Source organism: Sceloporus occidentalis, unplaced genomic scaffold (assembly GCF_023333645.1).
Source record: "Sceloporus occidentalis isolate IW3139 unplaced genomic scaffold, rSceOcc1.0.p SCAF_6, whole genome shotgun sequence".
NCBI classification, from domain to species: Eukaryota; Metazoa; Chordata; class Lepidosauria; order Squamata; family Phrynosomatidae; genus Sceloporus; species Sceloporus occidentalis.
Window position 1 is genome coordinate 94,773,640 of NW_028316986.1, and position 19,630 is coordinate 94,793,269.

Consider the following 19,630-nt stretch of genomic DNA (forward strand, 5'->3'; position numbering starts at 1 on the left):
CAAGTTGGCAGAAGCCACCTTTGGACGAAGGGTCTTACAACAAGTTTTTCAAGCCTAAAAGAGACAACTCCCAACAGTGCTGCCCTCCCACATGAGAGTGGCTTTGGCAAGTCCTAAGGATGTTACAGCCTTATCTATTGGGAAAAGGAACATTAGATCTTACCTGTGAGTTGTTCGTTTTCATTAGATAAGGAGTTAACATCCTACTCACCTGAGTGGCTCTCTCTCTCTCTCTCTCTCTCTCTCTCTCTCACACACACACACACACACACACACACACACACCAAAAACAGTTAAAGTGATGAAGAGGGTGAAGAGGTCATGGACTCTTGACAGGGGATCCTTACACTCGGGAAGATCGATGTCCCTTCCAGGGTGTACAAGATTCAACCCTCAAGAGACCAAGATTGACCATAGTCTTAGCAATAGCGGTATGGTAGTAACCTAGACCACTGAGTCTTCTTCTCAGTAGTCCACCTCTTAGTGTTCTTTCCTTATAGTCTGTGCTTGTTCTTCCTGTTACCTTAGTGTTTTTGGCTCATGTCCATTCTTCTACCGGAGAGCTTGTAGTGACTGAAGACAAAGGGGGGCTGTCCTTCACATGACCAGGGTGTTATCCCTCTGCTTTGAGTTTGCTCCTGCCTACCTGGGAATGATTGTGGAGGAACAACCCATGATTCAGGATGTTAAATCCTTATCTATTGGAAACAAATATCTCACAGGTAAGATTGAACGCTCCTTTCTCCAGGCTAAACATATCGAACTCCCTAGGTCTCTAAGTCTAATAATTTTTTATTGCAGGAAACACACACAAATTTTAAGTTACACATCTGACTTATTTCAGCCATTTTTTCTTCTACCTGACAGATGAAAACAGTGGAGTGAAGACACAAGCCACTTTTCTTTTCAAATGAGCAAGCTGCAGGGCAGGGTTGTCATAACTGGCCAACCAGTAGCTTATATGAGATTCTACTTCAAGATACATTGAATATTTTTAAGATGCTTTGATCTTCCCTTTAGCAGGGCAGAAAAGAAATCCAGTGTGTTTTCCCCTGTTATTCTAGCCTCCCCACTCCTTGCAACACTAGCATTTTGAATTGAGCTTGGAAGCAAATTGGAAGCCAGTTATGTTCTTGCAGGACCAATGTTGTGTGGTCTCTAAAATGCAATACCTGACACCATTCTGGCAGCTGCATTTTGTTCTAGCTGTAGCTTCCAAATACTTTTCAAGGGACAGTCTCATTGAAAGGAAACAAAAGTATGAAGCACTGGGCCAGATCTGCCTTTCCGAACAAAAGGCAACTGGCACACTAGCCAAAGCTAGAGAAAGACACTCCTGGCACTGCAGCAACCTGACTTTCCATGAGCAGAGCTGGGTTCAAGAGCACCCCCAAGCAACTTTCAGAGGGAGAGCAACCCTAACCAGAACAGGCTGCAGTCCCAATCCGAGAATGGTTTTCCTTCAAACCAGCAGGACTTCCTTGTTGTCTGGATTAAGCTTTAGCCTGTTCAGCCGCATCCAGTCCTTTACTGCATCTAGATAATGATTCAATAATACCTTGTGTCCTGGCATTGGTTGTAAAGAGAGGATAGAGTTGGATGTCAGCATGCTGATGACATCCAAGCCTAAAGCTCCAGATGACCTCTGCCAGTAGCTTCATGTAGATGCTGAAAAGCACAAGGGAAAGTATTAGCTACTATAGAGTAATGGCCATTTGTAGTAGTAGTTGGTTTACTTCAAGAACAGGGCATTTTTTATATTCAAGATATGCTTCTTAAAGCACCTGTTGCTTCCATGTCATTCTCTGTATGCTGTATATGTAGCTGATGCTTTGGAACAGAATTTATCTTAACTCTGTTTTGACACTTGCTGCCTGATTTCTTTTTAATGGCAGATAATGGGACTATAATGTTCTCAAGCCCACTCTACCTCATGAGACTTGGCCTCCTGCTGTTAAGTACAGTGCTCTATCATTACGATGGCAGCCCCTACTGGGAGAAGGAGTACTGTTCATTTAATAAAGATACTAAAACCAATTATTTCTATCTGAACTTGTGGGCAAGTAAGATCTTGCAATATTCTGTACATTTTTAACATCTAAGAGCAAATCATTGATTTCTTTTCTTTTGAAGCTGTATTTTAAGTGGGACCACAATTGTTTAGCTTTACCCAAATGTTACATGTCTAGATCAATTACTGTGATACTAAATAAATAAGAGAGCACATAATTCATCTGTAGGGCCTTTCACTTGTTCTAGAAACTGTGCTTAGAACTGCATTTTTTTACAATTAAAACTGTTGTGGATAATGGCACTAGGCACTTATGTTGAGCACACAATAAATGCAACTGGACTTCCTTTGAAAAGGATGAAGTCTAATTTTATAAAAGTCAGCATTTTAGATTCAGTGATCATAGAGAGATGGTGTGTTTAAGAAACAGGTGAGAAGAAGGGTGTGGGAATATTTTTATTTGATTAATTTTTAGAATATGTATAAATATTAAAGTTATTCTTTCACTTATCAAAGCAGTTTATTCACTTCCTCCTCTTTAAGCTCTAACTTGTTATTTTGAAAGAAGCAATTATTTTTTATGTTCCACTGAGTAAGATAATAAAGAGCTGCTTTCACCACTACCCCATTCCTTTTTTTCAATTTAAATACTTCCCTTTTTCCCAAGGGGCTTCCAGAGCAATGCACAAGATAATAAAATACATTGTTTATACATAATGATTAAAACATCAACTTTATAACCAGGATATCAGGAATGACACAACACAACAAACACATTCTCAGTAGTGAAGTCCGAAAGGTCTGGGTTAGCAATATTAGCTTTTCCGAGGAGGAGCAGGCAAGACCCTTGTGGTTTCTTCTAACTCTTATGATTCTATGACCCACCCCCATAGTGTGGGGTGTTTTTTTTTTTTAGAGGGGAACAGCAAACATGTTAAGCAGTGGGGGGGGGGGTTGAGATCTACTCAGCAGGCTGTCTCTGCTGTGCATCAGAGGAGCCTTCTAAAGCTTTTGAAAAGCTTTAGGAAGATCCGTCCTCTTCAAATGCATTGCCTAATGCATTTGCGGTCCCCCTCCAAGAACCATTATGAATGTGTTACATTACTGAACCAAGGCCAGTGAGTCCCAAGCTGAATCACTGAAGCAACTTGAGTCTGACTTGAGTCTGAGGCAAGTTGACTTCACTGAAAAATACAACCTATTCATTGTAGAATACATAAAAATCTATTCTAGGTTGTTCCCCTTCTCATTTATTCTTTACTACAAGTAGAAAAGGTTCATTTCTTTCTAAGATACTTCTCTTTTAGAAACTTCATATTTTTCATCTGCTTAGTTTTACTATATGCACTGTACCTGCATATCTATTGTAACATTTCCTAATAATGATAACATTCAATACTTAAGAGTTTCTTTGTAGTCTTCTTCCTCCAAATAGCTGCCCATTCATATTTAAAAATGCTTATAAAGGAATGGCCTTTTTCTATACATTGTAGAATCTTACAGGAGAATAAGTTATTAAAATTAAGCATATATGACAAGCATGAGCTTTAGTTCAGGATTTAAGAAATAGAACAACCCCTCCCCAGCATCGATGGGGATGGTAGGAGAGCAGGTTTTTCTCCCCAATAATAAAGCTAGAAGTAAGAAACCACAAACTGAATAATTCATAATTATGCTACATCCTACCTAGTCACCAGTCATTCCTTTCAACAGTTCAAAGGGTAGTCATAAATCTAGACACTGTGTCCCACTGACATGACCTAGAAAAACAAATATGAAGCCTGGCACCTCTAGAGTCAGAACCTCTTATGCCCTCAAAATATGCCTTAAAAACCTTTGTAGTGCATCTGAAATTATTCATTTAAGACGAGGCCTGATACACAAGACAGTACACAACAGTGCAGCACTGAACAGCTCAGCGGTCTTGGTAACAGCAAATTCTGTATTCTGTTTAAACCACTATTTTATTATGCAATGCTTGCAGTTTTGTTTTGTCCTTTTATTCCGGAGTTTTTATTTAAAAACAAGAAGACTTTCAGGAAAGAAAAGCTTAATGCAAAACTGCACATGGCAGAAATATGGACTGCTTGAGATTCTCCTAAGAAGTCCTGGATTCTTAAAGCCTTTCTCCTTGATTAAAATTAGCTCTTCAAATCCTGCCTAGAAAAGCAAGAGTGCAATGTCACAGTTTGTCTTCATTCTGTGTGAATGATATGTGCACACATGGATCTGAAGAATATAAAGATTTTCCCCACATGTGCAGCACAAGCATGCAGGAAACAATAAAGAAAATACCTCAAGAATGGTGATCAAAGGTGATAAGAAGATAAAGGCAGCCCTTCTCTTATGTGGGGGATCTGTTCCGCCCCCCCCCCCCCCCCACGTAAAAGAAAAAATAAGCTTCAGCACCATTGAAAGTAATGAGGTTCGTTCTCGTCGCACGGTGCCACGGTCACACGCCCCATTACTTCTTTCGGGGCATGCGAGGCTTATTTCCAGTGCGGCTTCCAGTGTATGCTGGAAGCTGCGTATGACGTACCCAGATATGACACAGGAACACTGTACTTTGTATTTGTTGTTGTTAACTACTGTCAAGTCATAACTTTGACCTATGGAAACTCTGTGAATGAGAGACCTCCGAGCCCTTCCCATGTCTTACAGAATCAGGGCAGTTGTTTCTTTACTTAAGTCCATCTGGAATTCAGTTCCAATGGCATAGAGTTGGATACATGAAGGGCAGAATGATTAGATCCAGAGAAATATCAGATGAAAAAGAAGTAAATATGTTGAAGTAGTTGTATTTTCCCTGATGGAAACCCAAGAAACCATACTTTCTGGTTGGTCATGATACTTGGAAACATACAAGAGACCACAGGAACACCCTATGGTCTCCAGGCTTTGGATTCACCAGGATAGCCATCCAAACCCTTTGGATACTGGTGAATACCAAAGTACACAGAAACAGCCAAATTGATGTTTTTACAGTGTGCCCGCATTATACACAGCTTTGAGCTTACGCGTTCAAGCCGCGGGGTGCAAGTGGTGGCACATCCCACTCAGATTAATGGGGCATGCATGAGCCCCATTCAGGGGATTGGGGCTCAATTATTATTTGTACATTGCTACTTGTATAATAAAACGTTAAAAACAGAATTAAGAATAAAAAATAAAAAATGAATGAGTATACATGCAGCTAAAGCAGCGAAGGTTAAGTAACACAATATGTTTCTAGCTCTGATAATTTCCAGATTTTGGCCTGTGTGAGTAACACTTTCTATTAGCCTTCGAGGTTTTATCTCGTCATGAGGGGGCGTATTTTATATATTATATATATTTGGGGCTCAAGCATAGGCAGAATTCGCCTTATGTGGTGGTGGTGGTGGGGTCCGGAACGGATCCCCCGCGTAAGACAAGGGTCCATTGTACTAGTTTCTTGGTATTCACAGTGACAGCAGATAGATCCACAGCTATGTAAACATATTTTAGGACACCTATAACAAAACCACATTGGTTACTAAAAATATACTGGAAAACTTGAAAGGTAGGCCTTTCCTTGGTTCCCACTTCCCCCAAGAACAATTGCAAACATGGAGACAGGCAAGAGAACTCTGGACTGACTACTTAATAGCTAGTCTCTACTTGAATAAATGGGGATTTGGTAAACAAATATTTGTAACTTCTGTTTATTCATTCGGTCTATTCTAGTTGGGACTGACATTTGGATTTAGGCCAGGTTCTGTTTGTATGTGTGAAAAAGGGAGAATTGTATGGAAACTTTGTTACCTTTAATATAGTGTATAGAGGAAAATATATTTATTCAGAAGTCTTAAAACAGATGTTGGATGGGCATATTTAAAGGGTGCTTTAGCTATAATTTCTTGCATGGCAGGGAGTTTGACTGGATGACTCTTGAAGCCCCTTCCAGCTCTAAGAATGATTTCAAGGCAGAGGCAGTAATGTACAGTGAAGAATTTTGCATAAACACTATCTGCATTCTGGGGTTTGGTCTGTCATGGACTAAAAGCAGTAACTGTGTACAATGATTTGCTTCACTGGTGTTGAATTTCTTTGAGAGGCAAGCCATAATTCTTTAGGTCGCTTGATTGCAGATAGGCTTATGGTAAGATCGTTAGTTTCTTCAAAATGGCTTTGGTTTTCTTTTTAATTAGTAGAGCTTGTCAAGAGCATACATCAAGTAATTATTCACTAAGTACTTGATCACTGAAAATGCAATAAATAAAGCAGGTCATGAATTAAGAACAAACATAGCAGCCAGTAATTAAAGGTGTTTTTTTCCTATTGACCACATACCAATAATCATGGTTGTGAAGTTTATATTATTGTCTAGACTTTGAGTTCTGGGTTGTAAGGTACCTATTCCTTAGTGAGTAATTTAAGTACTTCATTAGTGCCCTGTAGTTTATGGCACCACTTATGTCAGAGGCAGGTTATAGAGCTAGACTGATCATTGGTCTGACCTGCAATATAACCATGCAAAAATGAGAAGTTCATATGCCATTTGAAGGACTTCATTAGTGCCCGATAGTTTATGATACCAGAGGCAGGTTATGGGGCTAAACCAATCAATGATCTGACCTTATGGCAATGGAGTCATGCAGAAATTGAAGTTTCATTTGCTGTCTTCTCAGCAAGCATGAATTTGACTTCAGTTTGTGTCTGCTATACACAATATAGTTTATGTACTAATGGTAGATCTGCCAATTTATTAATTGATGAATGCACAAATGTATTTGCTCATCCTCTGGAATCTCTCTTGTCATGACATTCTCCATTTCTGTTCCTCTCTCTACCCACAGTCCTTTGGATCAGCATTAATATTGAAAGCTGCACAAGGTTTGAAACAGGAATCTACTTCGTTTCGTTTCAGATGTGGTTAATTTTTTCCTGATAGTGCAGATAGTGCCAGTATTTCCTTATGTCCAACACACATGAAGCCAGGACAGGAAAATGAAACATAATTGCTATTTTGTCAACAATAGTGCAATTACATTTTCTACTAAAAACTACTAGAATGCTATTACAGACCATATCAGTTTTAACAGGTGCTTTTTTTGGAGGTGGGGGGAAAGGGAACCACTGCATTCTTGGAATTTGTTTCAAGAGCAAGAATATTCCCAATACCTAAAGATATCCAGGAGCATGTGGATTTAAAACAGAAATGAACAGGACCCAACAGCCATTTTTTAACAAACATCTCCCACATTAACTGTGGAGAACATTAAAAATCAGATTTTTGTTCTGTAGGTTAAAGTGGTGGAGTCCATTCTAGCTGCTTATTCTCATGTCTCCCCTCTGCACTTTGGCCAACCAAAATAAACATAGGTTCTAGCCAAGGTCCAAGACAAATAAAAACAAGGACCCCAGCTCCTTCCCTTCTCTGTGAACTTATGCATAGGTTTAGGAAGAATCCCCTAAAACAGTGGTTGGGATCATGTATCCTTCTAGATACTGCAGCTCTCATCAGTTGTTACCAGTATTTTTAGCAGTGAGGGACACCTCCAACAATGTCTGGAGGGCCACATGTTTCTCACTGTGATTTGGGCCTGTACATTTGTTATTTATGAGAAGACATTTAAATAAATAAGATAATAGATAAAATACTATATAATACATAATGCTATATAATACTGTAGTGTGACCTGGTGCTCACAGAGAATTAACAAGGAGTCCTCCATCTGTGTTGAAATTCTACAACTTTCCACATGTCTGACCTGGCCAAGATCTTTATCTTCTGACATGTCAGTCCATGCTACCAATGGTGGTCAAATATATTTTCTTTCTTAAAAGAGAGAGCAAATTGCTCCCTCCAAATACAGTCAACATTTTTAAAGGGTCTTACCAGTGTGGCATAGTGGTTTGAGAGAAATGTACTGGACAGCTCCAGGTGAAGAGATTTATTTACAAGTGCTAAGGAGATGCTATATACAGAGATAGAAACTGTACAAACAGATAAGCTTCATGTCAAACTCACAATAGTTCTCACCAACTCCACACTGAAACAAACCAACTACTCTGTAATCCACTCACTGTAACCCACACAGTTTACATTAAGACACAACCTTATATATCCTTGGCTGATGCAACTCTCCCAATGTTGTAGATTGGCTTGCCATTTTACCAGCACATGACATAAGCCATTACCTCACTGTGCTGAGTCACACACATATGCAGGTGCAGTACTGAATATACATCTTGGTGTCTGGCCTCAAAGATTGTATGTACAGCGCTGTGTAAATTTACAGCGTTTATAAATAAAGGTTAATAATAATAATAATAATGACATTTATCTACATGCCCTGGCCTGGTCATGCATTCTACACACACATGATGACTTTGCATTCCTACAGATGTTAATTTTCACTGCCAGTATGCTGACAAGTTGGACTATGACTCTGAAGATCCAGAGTTCTATTCTCAGCTCAGCCATAAACCCCACTGGGTGACCTTGAGCAAGTCATACTCTCTCAGTCTTGGGGAATGCCAGTTGCAAACCTCCTCTGAACAAATCTTGCCAAGAAAAGTCGAAGACTTTCATGGCCGGCATCCATAGTTTTTTGTGAGTTTTTTCGGGCTATGTGGCCATGTTCTAGCAGAGTTTCTTTCTGATGTTTTGCCAGCATCTGTGGCTGGCATCTTCAGAGAATGCTTTGCCTGCAAAAATTGGGTGTATATATACTGTGTGAGCTTGGGAATGCAGGAGTGATTTGCATGTATTGTTCTGTGTTGATGGCTGGCCTCAGCCTGGGAGGCTAATGCAAATGAGGATTAATGTCTGTTAATTGGTGATCAATTATCTGCTGGGAAAGCCCCTGACTCTGAATGGTTTCCCATTTGCATTTGCTGAGTCCTTATTTTGCTATTCTTCAGGACTGGTAGCCAAATTTTGTTCACTTTAAGGGTTTCTTCTTTTTGTGGGAAAAACCCACAAAAAAACTTGCCAAGAAAATCCCATGATAAGGCCGCCTTAGTGTTGCCATAAGTCGGAATGATTTTAAGGCACACAGCAACAACAAACAAACTTACCACACTGTTTAGATTAGCTGCCTATTAGTTTCCGGGCACAGTACAAGGTGTTGGTTATAACCTTTAAAGCCCTACATGGCTTGGGTCCAACCTATTTGAGAGATCACCTGCTCCCATATAATCCACCCTGCACACTCAGGTCCTCTGGGAGGAATCTATTGCAGCCTTTAAAAACCAAACTAACTGCTACCTCCCAGAGGGCCTTCTCTGCAATTGCTACCAAACTATGGAATGGCCTGCCAGACGAGGTCCGTCAAATTGCCACCTTAGACAGCTTTAAAAAAGCTGTCAAGACGGATCTCTTCCGGCAGGCCTTTCCTGAATAAAAGTGTCCGGCCACAGAATGATCCTTGGTAAGGATGGCTGCTTGGTCATACCCTGTATCACTGAGGTACTCAGAATGGCCAAAGAATCTCCTGCCTCTCTATTTCAGAGCTAGAGAGGGTGGTAGATTTCATGGTGTGGCCCAGCATCCTTAAATTGTTTTCCACACCTTGATACAATAGCAGCTGAGCCAAACTCTAGTTCTGATACATCAAAATGCAGTCTTTGCACATTGTTTCATACTCTATGTGAAACATAATACAGAGAGAAGACCAGAGGAGGAGAAAAACAGCTTTTAATGCTTCCAGAGTATAACATCACCCATGTAACTATATTACTTTTATTTCTTTATGAATTCACAGTTGAGGAATATAATAGCTAGCAAATGTATCAGGAGAAATAAATGTGTTTTATAAACTGTGAGAAATTCTCATTATTTACAGAAATTTGGGGTAACTTATTTTCCTCCCTGTCAGGCAAAGCTGTATAATAAACCAAACTCCACAGCCTAAATGTTCCATTGGGCCTCTGCACCTCAGCTTCCACATATTTATATTTCACACAATAATGTGAATGTCTGAGATTGCTGAGGAGCAAAACTTGGTTAAGCCATTCGTAGCGTTTGATTTCCTTTGGCATGGAGAAGCCCATTTATGTAGGCTTTGGCCACACTGTAGAGTTAATGCAGTTTAACACCTGAATTAACTGTCATGGCTTGATCAATGGAATCCTGGGAATTGTAGTTCATTGTGACACCAGAGTGCTCTGACAGAGAAGACTAAATATGTCACAAAACTACAAATCCCAAATTTCCATGGCATTGAGGCATGGCAGTTAAAGCAGTGTGAAACTGCATTAAATCTGTGTTGTAGATGTATAGAATCATAAAACTATAGAGTTGGAAGAAGCCATGCAGGAATACACAGTCAAAGTACCCCCAACAGATGGCCATACAGCCTTTGTTTAAAAATCTTGAAAGAAGGAGACTCCACTACACTCCAACAAAACAAGTCAATGGCCGGTTACAGACCGGCACTTTAGTGCGTGACGAGCACGCACTAGGGTTACAAAAGGGCGGTGCTTCCGCACCGCCTTAACCCTACTGCGTGCTCGTCATGCACTAAACGGCGGCGGCCCTTCCATACGGCCGCCGCCATGAGGACATCACGGCCGCACCGCCTCTAGACGGGGCGGCGCAGACGTGACGTCCTTGCTCCGCGCCAGGGCGCTTAGTGCGCCCTGAACATGGAGCAGGAAGGAGCTCCGTTTCGGAGCTCCTTCCAGGTTTAGTCCGCTTCAGACGGCTGCGCCCAGCAGACTAAAAGAGAAAGGGGCCGCGGGGTGTCCTTGGGGCTTGAAGCCTCAGGGACACCCTTTTTCAGGCTACGGGGAAGCAGCGTTTTGCTGCTTCCCCGCAGCCTGAAAAGCGGCAGATCGGGGCCTCAGCGGCTGCCGTTCTGCATGCTGAGGCCCCGATACACCAGGGAAAGGGGCGGTCTATAACCCGCCAAAGAGACAAAAATATTATGAATACTGTAGTGAAAGAAATAGAAGAATCAGGGAATATTATGTATAATCATAGTGGAAAATCCAAAGTTTGGAAAAGCTACTCTTGGGGATTGCAGTGGCCATTTTGATTAGAGAATCCTGGGAATTGTAGTCCAAAAATAATTATTCTAAACCTCGCTTAGGTTGGGATGGGAAATGTTTGCCCCTCCAGCTGCTGGAAGACCAAATATGGACTGATCCCTGGTTTTGCTTTATAAATGAACCAGCCCAATTTAACCTGTTGGAGATGTTATGTCATTCTTCCATCTGAGAAGTACAGGTGTGTACAATTTTACAGTGGATCCTTGTTATATGCTGGGGTTTGGTTCCAAGATCCCCTGTGGATAACAAAATCTGTGGCTGCTCAAGTCCCATTAAATATAACGACATAGCAAAATGTTGTCCCTTATAAAAATTGGAAAATCAAGGTTTGATATTTGAAATTTATACTTTTTTTTGAACATTTTCAAACTGTGGATGCTTGAATCCGTGTATAAATAATCCATGTATAAGAAGGGCCGACTGTATTTGGATTACATTGATGTGTATAGGCTATTGCTGTAAGAAGAAACAATTGTAGTATATACTATATCTATGCTTGAGGTGTTTGGGAAAATGATTTGAGGCAAATCTGGCTTGTTTTGTTTGGTCTAAAACAGTACACTGTTCTTAGGCAGCTGTTGCCAAGTATTTAATAGACAATAGAGTTTTCAATAAGCCACAAAAAAGTGTTCGGTTAAATTGAGATTGTGTAATAGGTACAGTACAAATACTTTTATCCATCTCAGGTACGTTTTCCATAAACACAGCACTGGAATTTTAAGACAAGTTGAACTGTTGATATATGTTAATACCTAAGTACCGTAACTTGGCATATTATAAATACAACCAGTTCTAATAAATGGGAATTGTCGTACATTTTTTTCTAAAACACAGTGCCGTTTGCTAGAATTTAAAGCTTTGCGTCCTAGTTCTCTTCTAATTTCCCTTGAGCATGTCATAAACCATTGGCATTTTTTTTCCTGTTCTCTTACACTCTCTTACACAAATACTTTGCTGGAATTATCCTTACATAAGGAACAATAAAGTGAAGAAACCCCCTTAAGAATATGGGGTTAGCTTTTCTGTAGAAAAATGTAGAGACCACAGACACATCTAAGAAAAAAGAAAACACTCCAGAGGGTGGGACGATGTTCTGCTTTCAGAACAGAAAATAAGAGGTTCTAATGGCAAGTTCTAATTGGACTCACTGGCTCATTAGTTAAGACACTGACTCTGACATTCAGCAGATCGATAGTTAAAGGCTCAAGTGCCACATGAAAGATCGAGCTCCATTACTAGTCCCAGCTTATGCCAACCTAGCAGTTTGAAAACATACAAAAGCGCAAGTAGATAAATAGGTACCACTTTGATGGGAAGATAACAGCGTTCTGTGCAGTCATGCTGATCACATGATCTCAAAGTAGTCTTTGGCTCTTTGGCTTAGTAATGGAAATGAGCACCGCCTTCTACAGTCGAACACAGCAACTGTGTCAAAGGGTAAACATTTACTTTTAATGGCAAGTCAGTTGGAAATAGTCTTTTGTTGAAAGTGGCAGAGAGTGTGGAAGCTGATTGTTGTAGATATGCCTGCCTGAAAGTATTTCTTGCCAGTCTTAAGGAGACTCCCCACAATATGATATTCTATTTTGCTCTCTCTGGCTTTTCTTCATGAATGAAGATTCAGGAAGGACTCATCCCACACTTTCTACAAGTGCACTGATGACTAAAAAGGCCAATCTGAGATAAACAAGTCCGGTGCAGAAAGCACAGTAGAATGTCTACATGGGTGATGTTTCCAAGTTGTGGTTTTTTCTGTGCTGTCGTTTCTCTTCGAGACACATTGGCGTGAGTTTTCAAAAAAGGCTGCAGTATCATGGATAGTGTGTTTCCATGCCTCCCAGTGCGAGGCCAGGGCAGACCATTGTTGGTGATCAATCTGGCCAAGCCTGAGATGTGGTTTCAGGGAGTCCTTGTATCTCTTCTTTGGGGCGCCCCTCTTATGCTGACCTGTGGCGAGTTCACTGTAGAGTATTATTTTTGGGAGGCGATGGTCCTTCATCCTAGAAACGTGTCCTGCCCTGCGCAGCTGCGTTCTCAATAGCATGGCCTCAATGCTGGTGATCCCTGCTTGCTCAAGGACAGCAACATTTGTCACATAGTCAGTCCAGTGTATATTTAGAATTGTGCGTAAACAGTGCTGATGAAAGCATTTGAGGAGTCGTAGGTGTTGGTGATAGGTGACCCATGTTTCAGACCCATAAAGGAGAATAAACACTACAATGGCTCAATACACACTGATTTTTGTGCTTCGCCTCAAGTGTTTGTTACTCCAGACTCTTCTATTTTGCAATGCTGTAATAAATATAGTATCATCCTGTACAACAGCAAAATTATTTGGTTGTGTTGAAACTGGCAGTTGTTGCTTCATAGTAGGCAGACTTGGTATTTGCTTGTCTCTCAAACGGTAGCCAAAAGCCTACTTTTTACAGTGGTGCTGACAGAGAGAGAGAGAGAGAGAGAGAGAGAGCATTAGTTCAGTCCTTGTTACACATCAAACAATTAAGCTAAATGCATCATCTCCAGTTTGCTGTCCTAAGCAATTGAAAACGTTGTGTTACTGGTGTGGCTTGTATCTGGTTTGAGATGGTTTGCTCTTCAAATTTGAAGCAGGAGAGTGGATGAAGGTATATACAGTAACTGTGCGTGCACCTCATGTGTAGTCTGAATCCATATTACCAAAGGAGCATGGAATGTGTCTGCTGGAAAGGCACTCACATAGGATAGAATGTAAGTATCATATTGAAACATGCCACATAGTTTGATTTAATTTAAGCCTAATTAAATAGATCTTTTGACTTTGGCAGAATGAAAGCAGAGAGGAAGTCAGTCAAACCTCCCATGGTATGAAGTTCCACAGCCTGGGAGCAGCCACTGAGAAGGCTCTGTCTGTTCAGTTGGCAAGCTGTTCAGTGACCTGATCACCACAGTAGAAATGGCAATCCCTCTTGCAACTCAACCCACAGTACTTCAAAAGGTGGAGGGATACAGAGGAGAACCCCCAGTATTAAATATGCTGGATTGCTGTGGGAGGGGGAGTAACCTGAAAGGGGTAGTTCTTGGCATGTCCTGGTCCCAAGAAAATTAGAACTCTGTATATAAGAACACTTTGAGAAGCAAATTGGAAGCATCTGTAGATGGAACAAAATTGGAATGGTATGAAATCTACATTGGGCCACCCTTTCTACCAGTTCAAGTTTTGGAAAGCTTTCCAGATGCAAACCATATAGACAATGCCAATAGTGATCCAGTCAGGGTAAGAGTATGTGTGATTGTGATCTAATTTGATTTATCTATGGGAGGACACTACTGGTGTTGCAGCCAAAGGTGTTCAAAAGTACTCCTGGACATGGATGTCACATGAGTGTCTTGGATGCCTAGATGGTAAAATTTCCCTGATCTGATGAATTTTTGTTTAAGGTTTGGAGGAGTTCCAGTAACCCATCTGTTATTTATTTCAGCACAGTAAACAAATCTGTATGCATATTACTTTGAACAGACATCTGTTTTGTGAACCTCATACACAGAAGACCTCTCTCTGTACAAGAGGTTCTGGATTGAAAAAGTATCCGGAGTACTTACAGTATCTGTTTCCTTAAGGTTACAACTTCAGTGTGTAATGAAATCGCTGTCTACTTCACCAGAACATGAGGCTAGGTAAAAATTATAGGAAGCTGCTTATTACCAAGTCAGACTATTGACTCTCCAATGATTCTCCATGATTTCAGGCGTCACTATCTCTGTATCCCTGAAAATTCCCCCTAGTAACTAGTAGTCTGTCAGCCAGCCAGTCAAAAAGTGTTAATTGGTAGATGACGCATATTAGTTGATTTTGTTACTGATACACACACACATTCAATCTCACTTATCTGAAATGTTTGGAACCAGAAGTGTTTTGGATTTCTGATTTTGGAATATTTGTATATACATAATGAAATATCTTGGAGATGAGACCAAGTCTAAATATAAAATTCATTTATGTTATGTATACATAGTCTGAAAGTTATTTTGTACACAATATTTTTAAATTATTTTGTTCATGAACCAAAGTTTGCATACATTGAATCATCAGAAAGGAAAAGTATCACTATCTCAGCCACTCATGTGGACAGATTTGGATTTTGGAATATACAGTCCACCCCTCCCTTATGCAGCCCCCCCCCCCCCCGGTGTATGGGGAAAAGAGCGTATGCTCAACTCCCATCGAAAATAATGGGGTCCGTGCTTGCGGGGGCGCACGGGGCCCCATTATTTCTGCCGGCGCTTGCCTCCCAAGTAAGCTCAACGCTGTGGAAGGCAGGCCTGTATCAGATTTCATAATTCCTGATAAGGGAGGGAAAATCACTGTGTGTGTGTGTGTGTGTAGCTATAGATATGTTTGTGTATGCACATATGAGTGTGTGTGCACACGCATAAAGTCAGCTCTCCATGTTTGTGACTTTGACTTTTGCAGATTTGATTATTCATGATTTTGATTACTATGTTCTCTCTAGGAATCTGTAGTTCTTCCAACATGACTCTGTGGTCAGTGTCACTCAGAAGTTGTACTGGAAGACCGAGAGATTCCTAGAGAGAACACTTCTCGAGGCATTTGTATGCCCTCCAGTGCAATTCTGTAGTCAGCCTCTGGCAGATGTTGACCATAGAGTTGTGCTGGAGGACATAGAGATTTCTAGAGAGGTGTTCCCTCAGGTAAACAAAATATTGTTTTTGTTATTTGTGTTTTTTCCTCTTTCATGGGGTTCCTGTGCTCCTACCCTCAGTGAATGTGGAGGGCCTATTGTGTGTGTGTGTGTGAGTGTGAGTGCGCGTGTGTGTTGTATGGAGCCTCTTTTTGGGTATTGGAATTTGGGTATTTGGGTATTGGACTTACTTTCTAGCATATTCAGTATTCCAAGTAAGGAATGCTTATATTCAAATGACTGTATAATCTCCTCAGTTAAAGAATAACCAGCTGTTCACAATGGATATACAAGTGGAGGTGAGGCAAAAGTGTGCCGTGCAGTGAACAATCCTGATTTCTTAATGATTGACCATATGTGGCTAAAATGGGAATGTGTCAGAACTCAGAAAAATTACAGTGGCTGGAAGATTCTGGGAGCTGCAGTCCAGTCAAATAATTTGTACAATCTCTGTGGTGTATAGGGAAGAGAGTAATGTTCGTGCAAGCTCTTCAACTATAAAACCATAAAACATGGTGGTTTGGGATTTATGTACCCTGTAGTGATTATTTTAGAAACTCCTAATGTGGCACATTAACTCATTTCTGATCCATCACTGGCAGCAACTGCCAATACTTACGAGCGTAAATATCCTGGTGCAAAATTATTCCCGGATTTAAGAAACAAGCTGTAAAAATAACATTGGGCAGCAGCCAGTACAGCCTTGCCAAGTTTTCTGAAACACATCACTCTGGTGGGTACTGTCTGGTAAATCAAATATAAATGTAAACTGGGCTCTTGAACTTAGCCATTTTGTCTCACAATATTGTGTATATTCTATTTAGATATACAAATGACATAGGTTTGCATGTGAATAATCAAACTTTTTTTAAGGTGCTTTTTAATCTATAAAGCATTACTGTCTTTGCCATTTCATGTGAATTTAGCAATGCTGAATTGCTTGGAAAGGCAATTAAAAGTTTTGTACACAAACAAAATAAATGTTGATTTTTCTGTCACATGCTGACCTATTTTTTTATTTTCATTGAGCCACAGCTACTTGACAATCTATCTTGCATTACCTCAAGTGCATTTTCAAGAGTAGTTAATAAACATCTCTGGAAAGCTAGTTGACATGCAAAACAGCTTCATTGCATATAAATATGGATAGATGGTTTCAGAAATTTTAAGTGTCCGTAACATATGATAAACAATTTGCTTAAAAGCACACACTGTGGTGCTTTTAATATTGAACCCTGTTTTTTTTTAAGCCTTGTGCTTATTAAAAAGGGCAGATTTTCCCATAGTACAAGATTGTGGAATCATCACTTGGCCAGAGGGCTGGGGAAAAAAAATCATGTAGCAGCATTTTAATACATGCTTTGTGGAAACGATACTTAGTACTATGTATAATATGTGCCCTTTGACATTTAAGAGGTTGGTTTCATTTTGTGTTCACGTATAGGTTGAGGACAGGTTTTGGGGCCGAAATTATGAATTTTGATATGACTCATGGATAAGTGGGTAAAACATGGGGGCCTGTAACAAAGGACGTAAAGGATGAAACAAAGGAAAATGATACCAAAGAACTTACTTACAAAATTCTAGCTGGCATAACTTTGTGCTCATCCTAAAGCAGACCTGTACAACTTGGCAGTAGGTAGGGGGCAAAATTACAACCGGGTAAACTTCTTTGGGCCGCAGATAAGTTTTAATTAATCATTATAATTAATTATTACTAAATAATAATAATAATAATAATAATAATAATAATAATTTAATATTAATTATTATAATATTAATTATAAATATTATAATTATAATTAATTAATTAATTAATTAATTAAACCTCTGCCACCACTGAACACTTTCTACGGAGAAAGCTGAGTGGTGGAGGCACCTTAAGCAGGGTGACCAGGTGTTATAACAAGAAAGGAGGACAAGGCACCACAAAATGTACATTAATTTTGCAATTTTTAGGCTGGGGCAAGGCTGTGGTAGATGCTGCATATGAAAATTCAGTCCCTGGGCCCACCAAAATTACCGACCACTGGTTAAGCACAGTGGTGATCAGTTGCTGTGTATAAAACAGGTGATGGCTTCCTAAAGATATCTGTTTTGTTTCTGAGGAAAATTCTTCTGTTCTCAGTGCTAAATAGACTTTGTTCTTATCTAGCCAATGTTATTTTATAACAACCCACTCAACAGTAGTCTTATGCAAACTATAAGAATGGTAGTATCTCTCTAGAAGGCATTTATAGTACATTATGTACACTGCTAATGACATGTGCCAACATTTTTTTTTTAATTTGTAGGTTGTTTTAGTGATGAATATTGTCTACTGCTTTGGAATTTTGTTAATAAAGGGAGGTACAGTTTGAGGCTCCCTTATCCAAAATGATTGGGACCAAAAGCACTTTGGATTTTGGATTTTTTCAAGATTTTGAAATATTTGCAGATATGTAATGAGATATCTTGGAGATGGGACTGAAGTCTGAACATGAAATTAATTTGTGTTGTTTATTATATAGTTTATATATATAGCCTGAGGGTAATTTTACACATAATATTTTTTAATAATTACATATGAAACAAATTTATGTGCACTGTATGACACATATAGCCTGAAGCTAAGTTTACACATGATATTTTTAATAATTATGTATGAAACAAGTTTCTGTACACTGAACCATTAGGCCTGTTACAGACTGCCAAAATAAAGCTGCTTCGGGTCTCTTTGGAGGTATGCTGTTTAAATGATGCATGCATCCTAAGAATCCAAAAGTTGCACCAAAGCTGCACTCTGGTGCTTAGGAATGGAGTGTGGCTTTGGCGCGACCTCTGGACTCTTAGGACCCATGCATCATTTAAACAGCATACCTCCAAAGAGACCCAAAGCAGCTTTATTTTGGCAGTCTGTAACAGGCCTTAGAAAGCGAATGTGTCACTATCACAAGCAGTGGACAGTTTGGGATTTTGGAGGATTTCAGATTTTGGAATTCTGTGTAAGGGATACTCAAGCAATATATAAATATTTTACTGTATATACTCGACTATAAGTTCACCTCATGTATAAGTCGAAGGCTGAAGCAAAGCAAAACAATGTCAAAAACTTACAAAATTCCAACAGTCTTAGATCTTTGGAATGGATGAAAGAGGGGATCAGTGCACTGTTCGATAGTGGAAAAAACTCCCTCCAAGTGTGGTGGAGTCTCCTTCCTTAGAGGTCTTCAAACAGAGGCTGGATGGCCATCTGTCGGGGATGCTTTGATTTAGATTTCCTGCATGGCAGGGGGTTGGACTGGATGGCCCTTGCAGTCTCTTCCAACTCTACAATTCTATGATTCTATGATTCTTCCCAGACACATTATACTTTTCCCTTTCACCAGGGGATGTTTCCTTCTTTTTAATAAAAGTTAAGATACAGTACTTACATTGATCCGTGGATAAGTCGACTCAGGTTTCTGAGATCAATTTTTTGACCTAGATTTCTAGACTTATACATGAGTATATACAGTAAATAAATAGTAATTAAAGTTGTGAAAACACAGGCCACCTTGAGCCTCAATGCACTGGTTTGCACCCCCAAATTCACTTTTTCCTTTCTTTCTCTTGACAGGATCATACATGATAGTTGATTCTTCTCACCACAGCCAAGGAGAAAAGGCTCGACTTCAGCTTCCTACAATGAAAGAGAATGACACTCACTGTATTGATTTCAGCTACCTTTTGTATAGCAAGAAAGGAGCAAGCCCTGGAACTCTGAACATCTTGGTCAGAGTAAACAAGGGGCCTTTGGCAAATCCCATTTGGAATGTGACAGGGTCCACTGGCAAAGACTGGCTACGGGCAGAGCTGGCTGTCAGCACCTTCTGGCCAAATGAATACCAGGTAAGCCTGGAGCAACACCAGTGTCAGGATGTATTGTTTCTTCACTTAATTA

At 40.0% G+C, this 19,630-nt stretch overlaps 1 protein-coding gene across 7 annotated transcripts in view; it reads left to right on the forward strand.

Annotated features, from left to right (window-relative positions):
- PTPRK (protein tyrosine phosphatase receptor type K) overlaps positions 1-19,630 on the forward strand; it is a 468,792-nt gene that overhangs the window by 154,699 nt on the left and 294,463 nt on the right. For all 7 annotated transcript variants that reach the window (XM_089530406.1, XM_089530407.1, XM_089530409.1 and 4 more), the window contains exon 3: positions 19,307-19,578. In XM_089530406.1, coding sequence (XP_089386532.1) covers positions 19,307-19,578 — 272 coding nt within the window. The remainder of the gene's footprint in view (positions 1-19,306; positions 19,579-19,630) is intronic.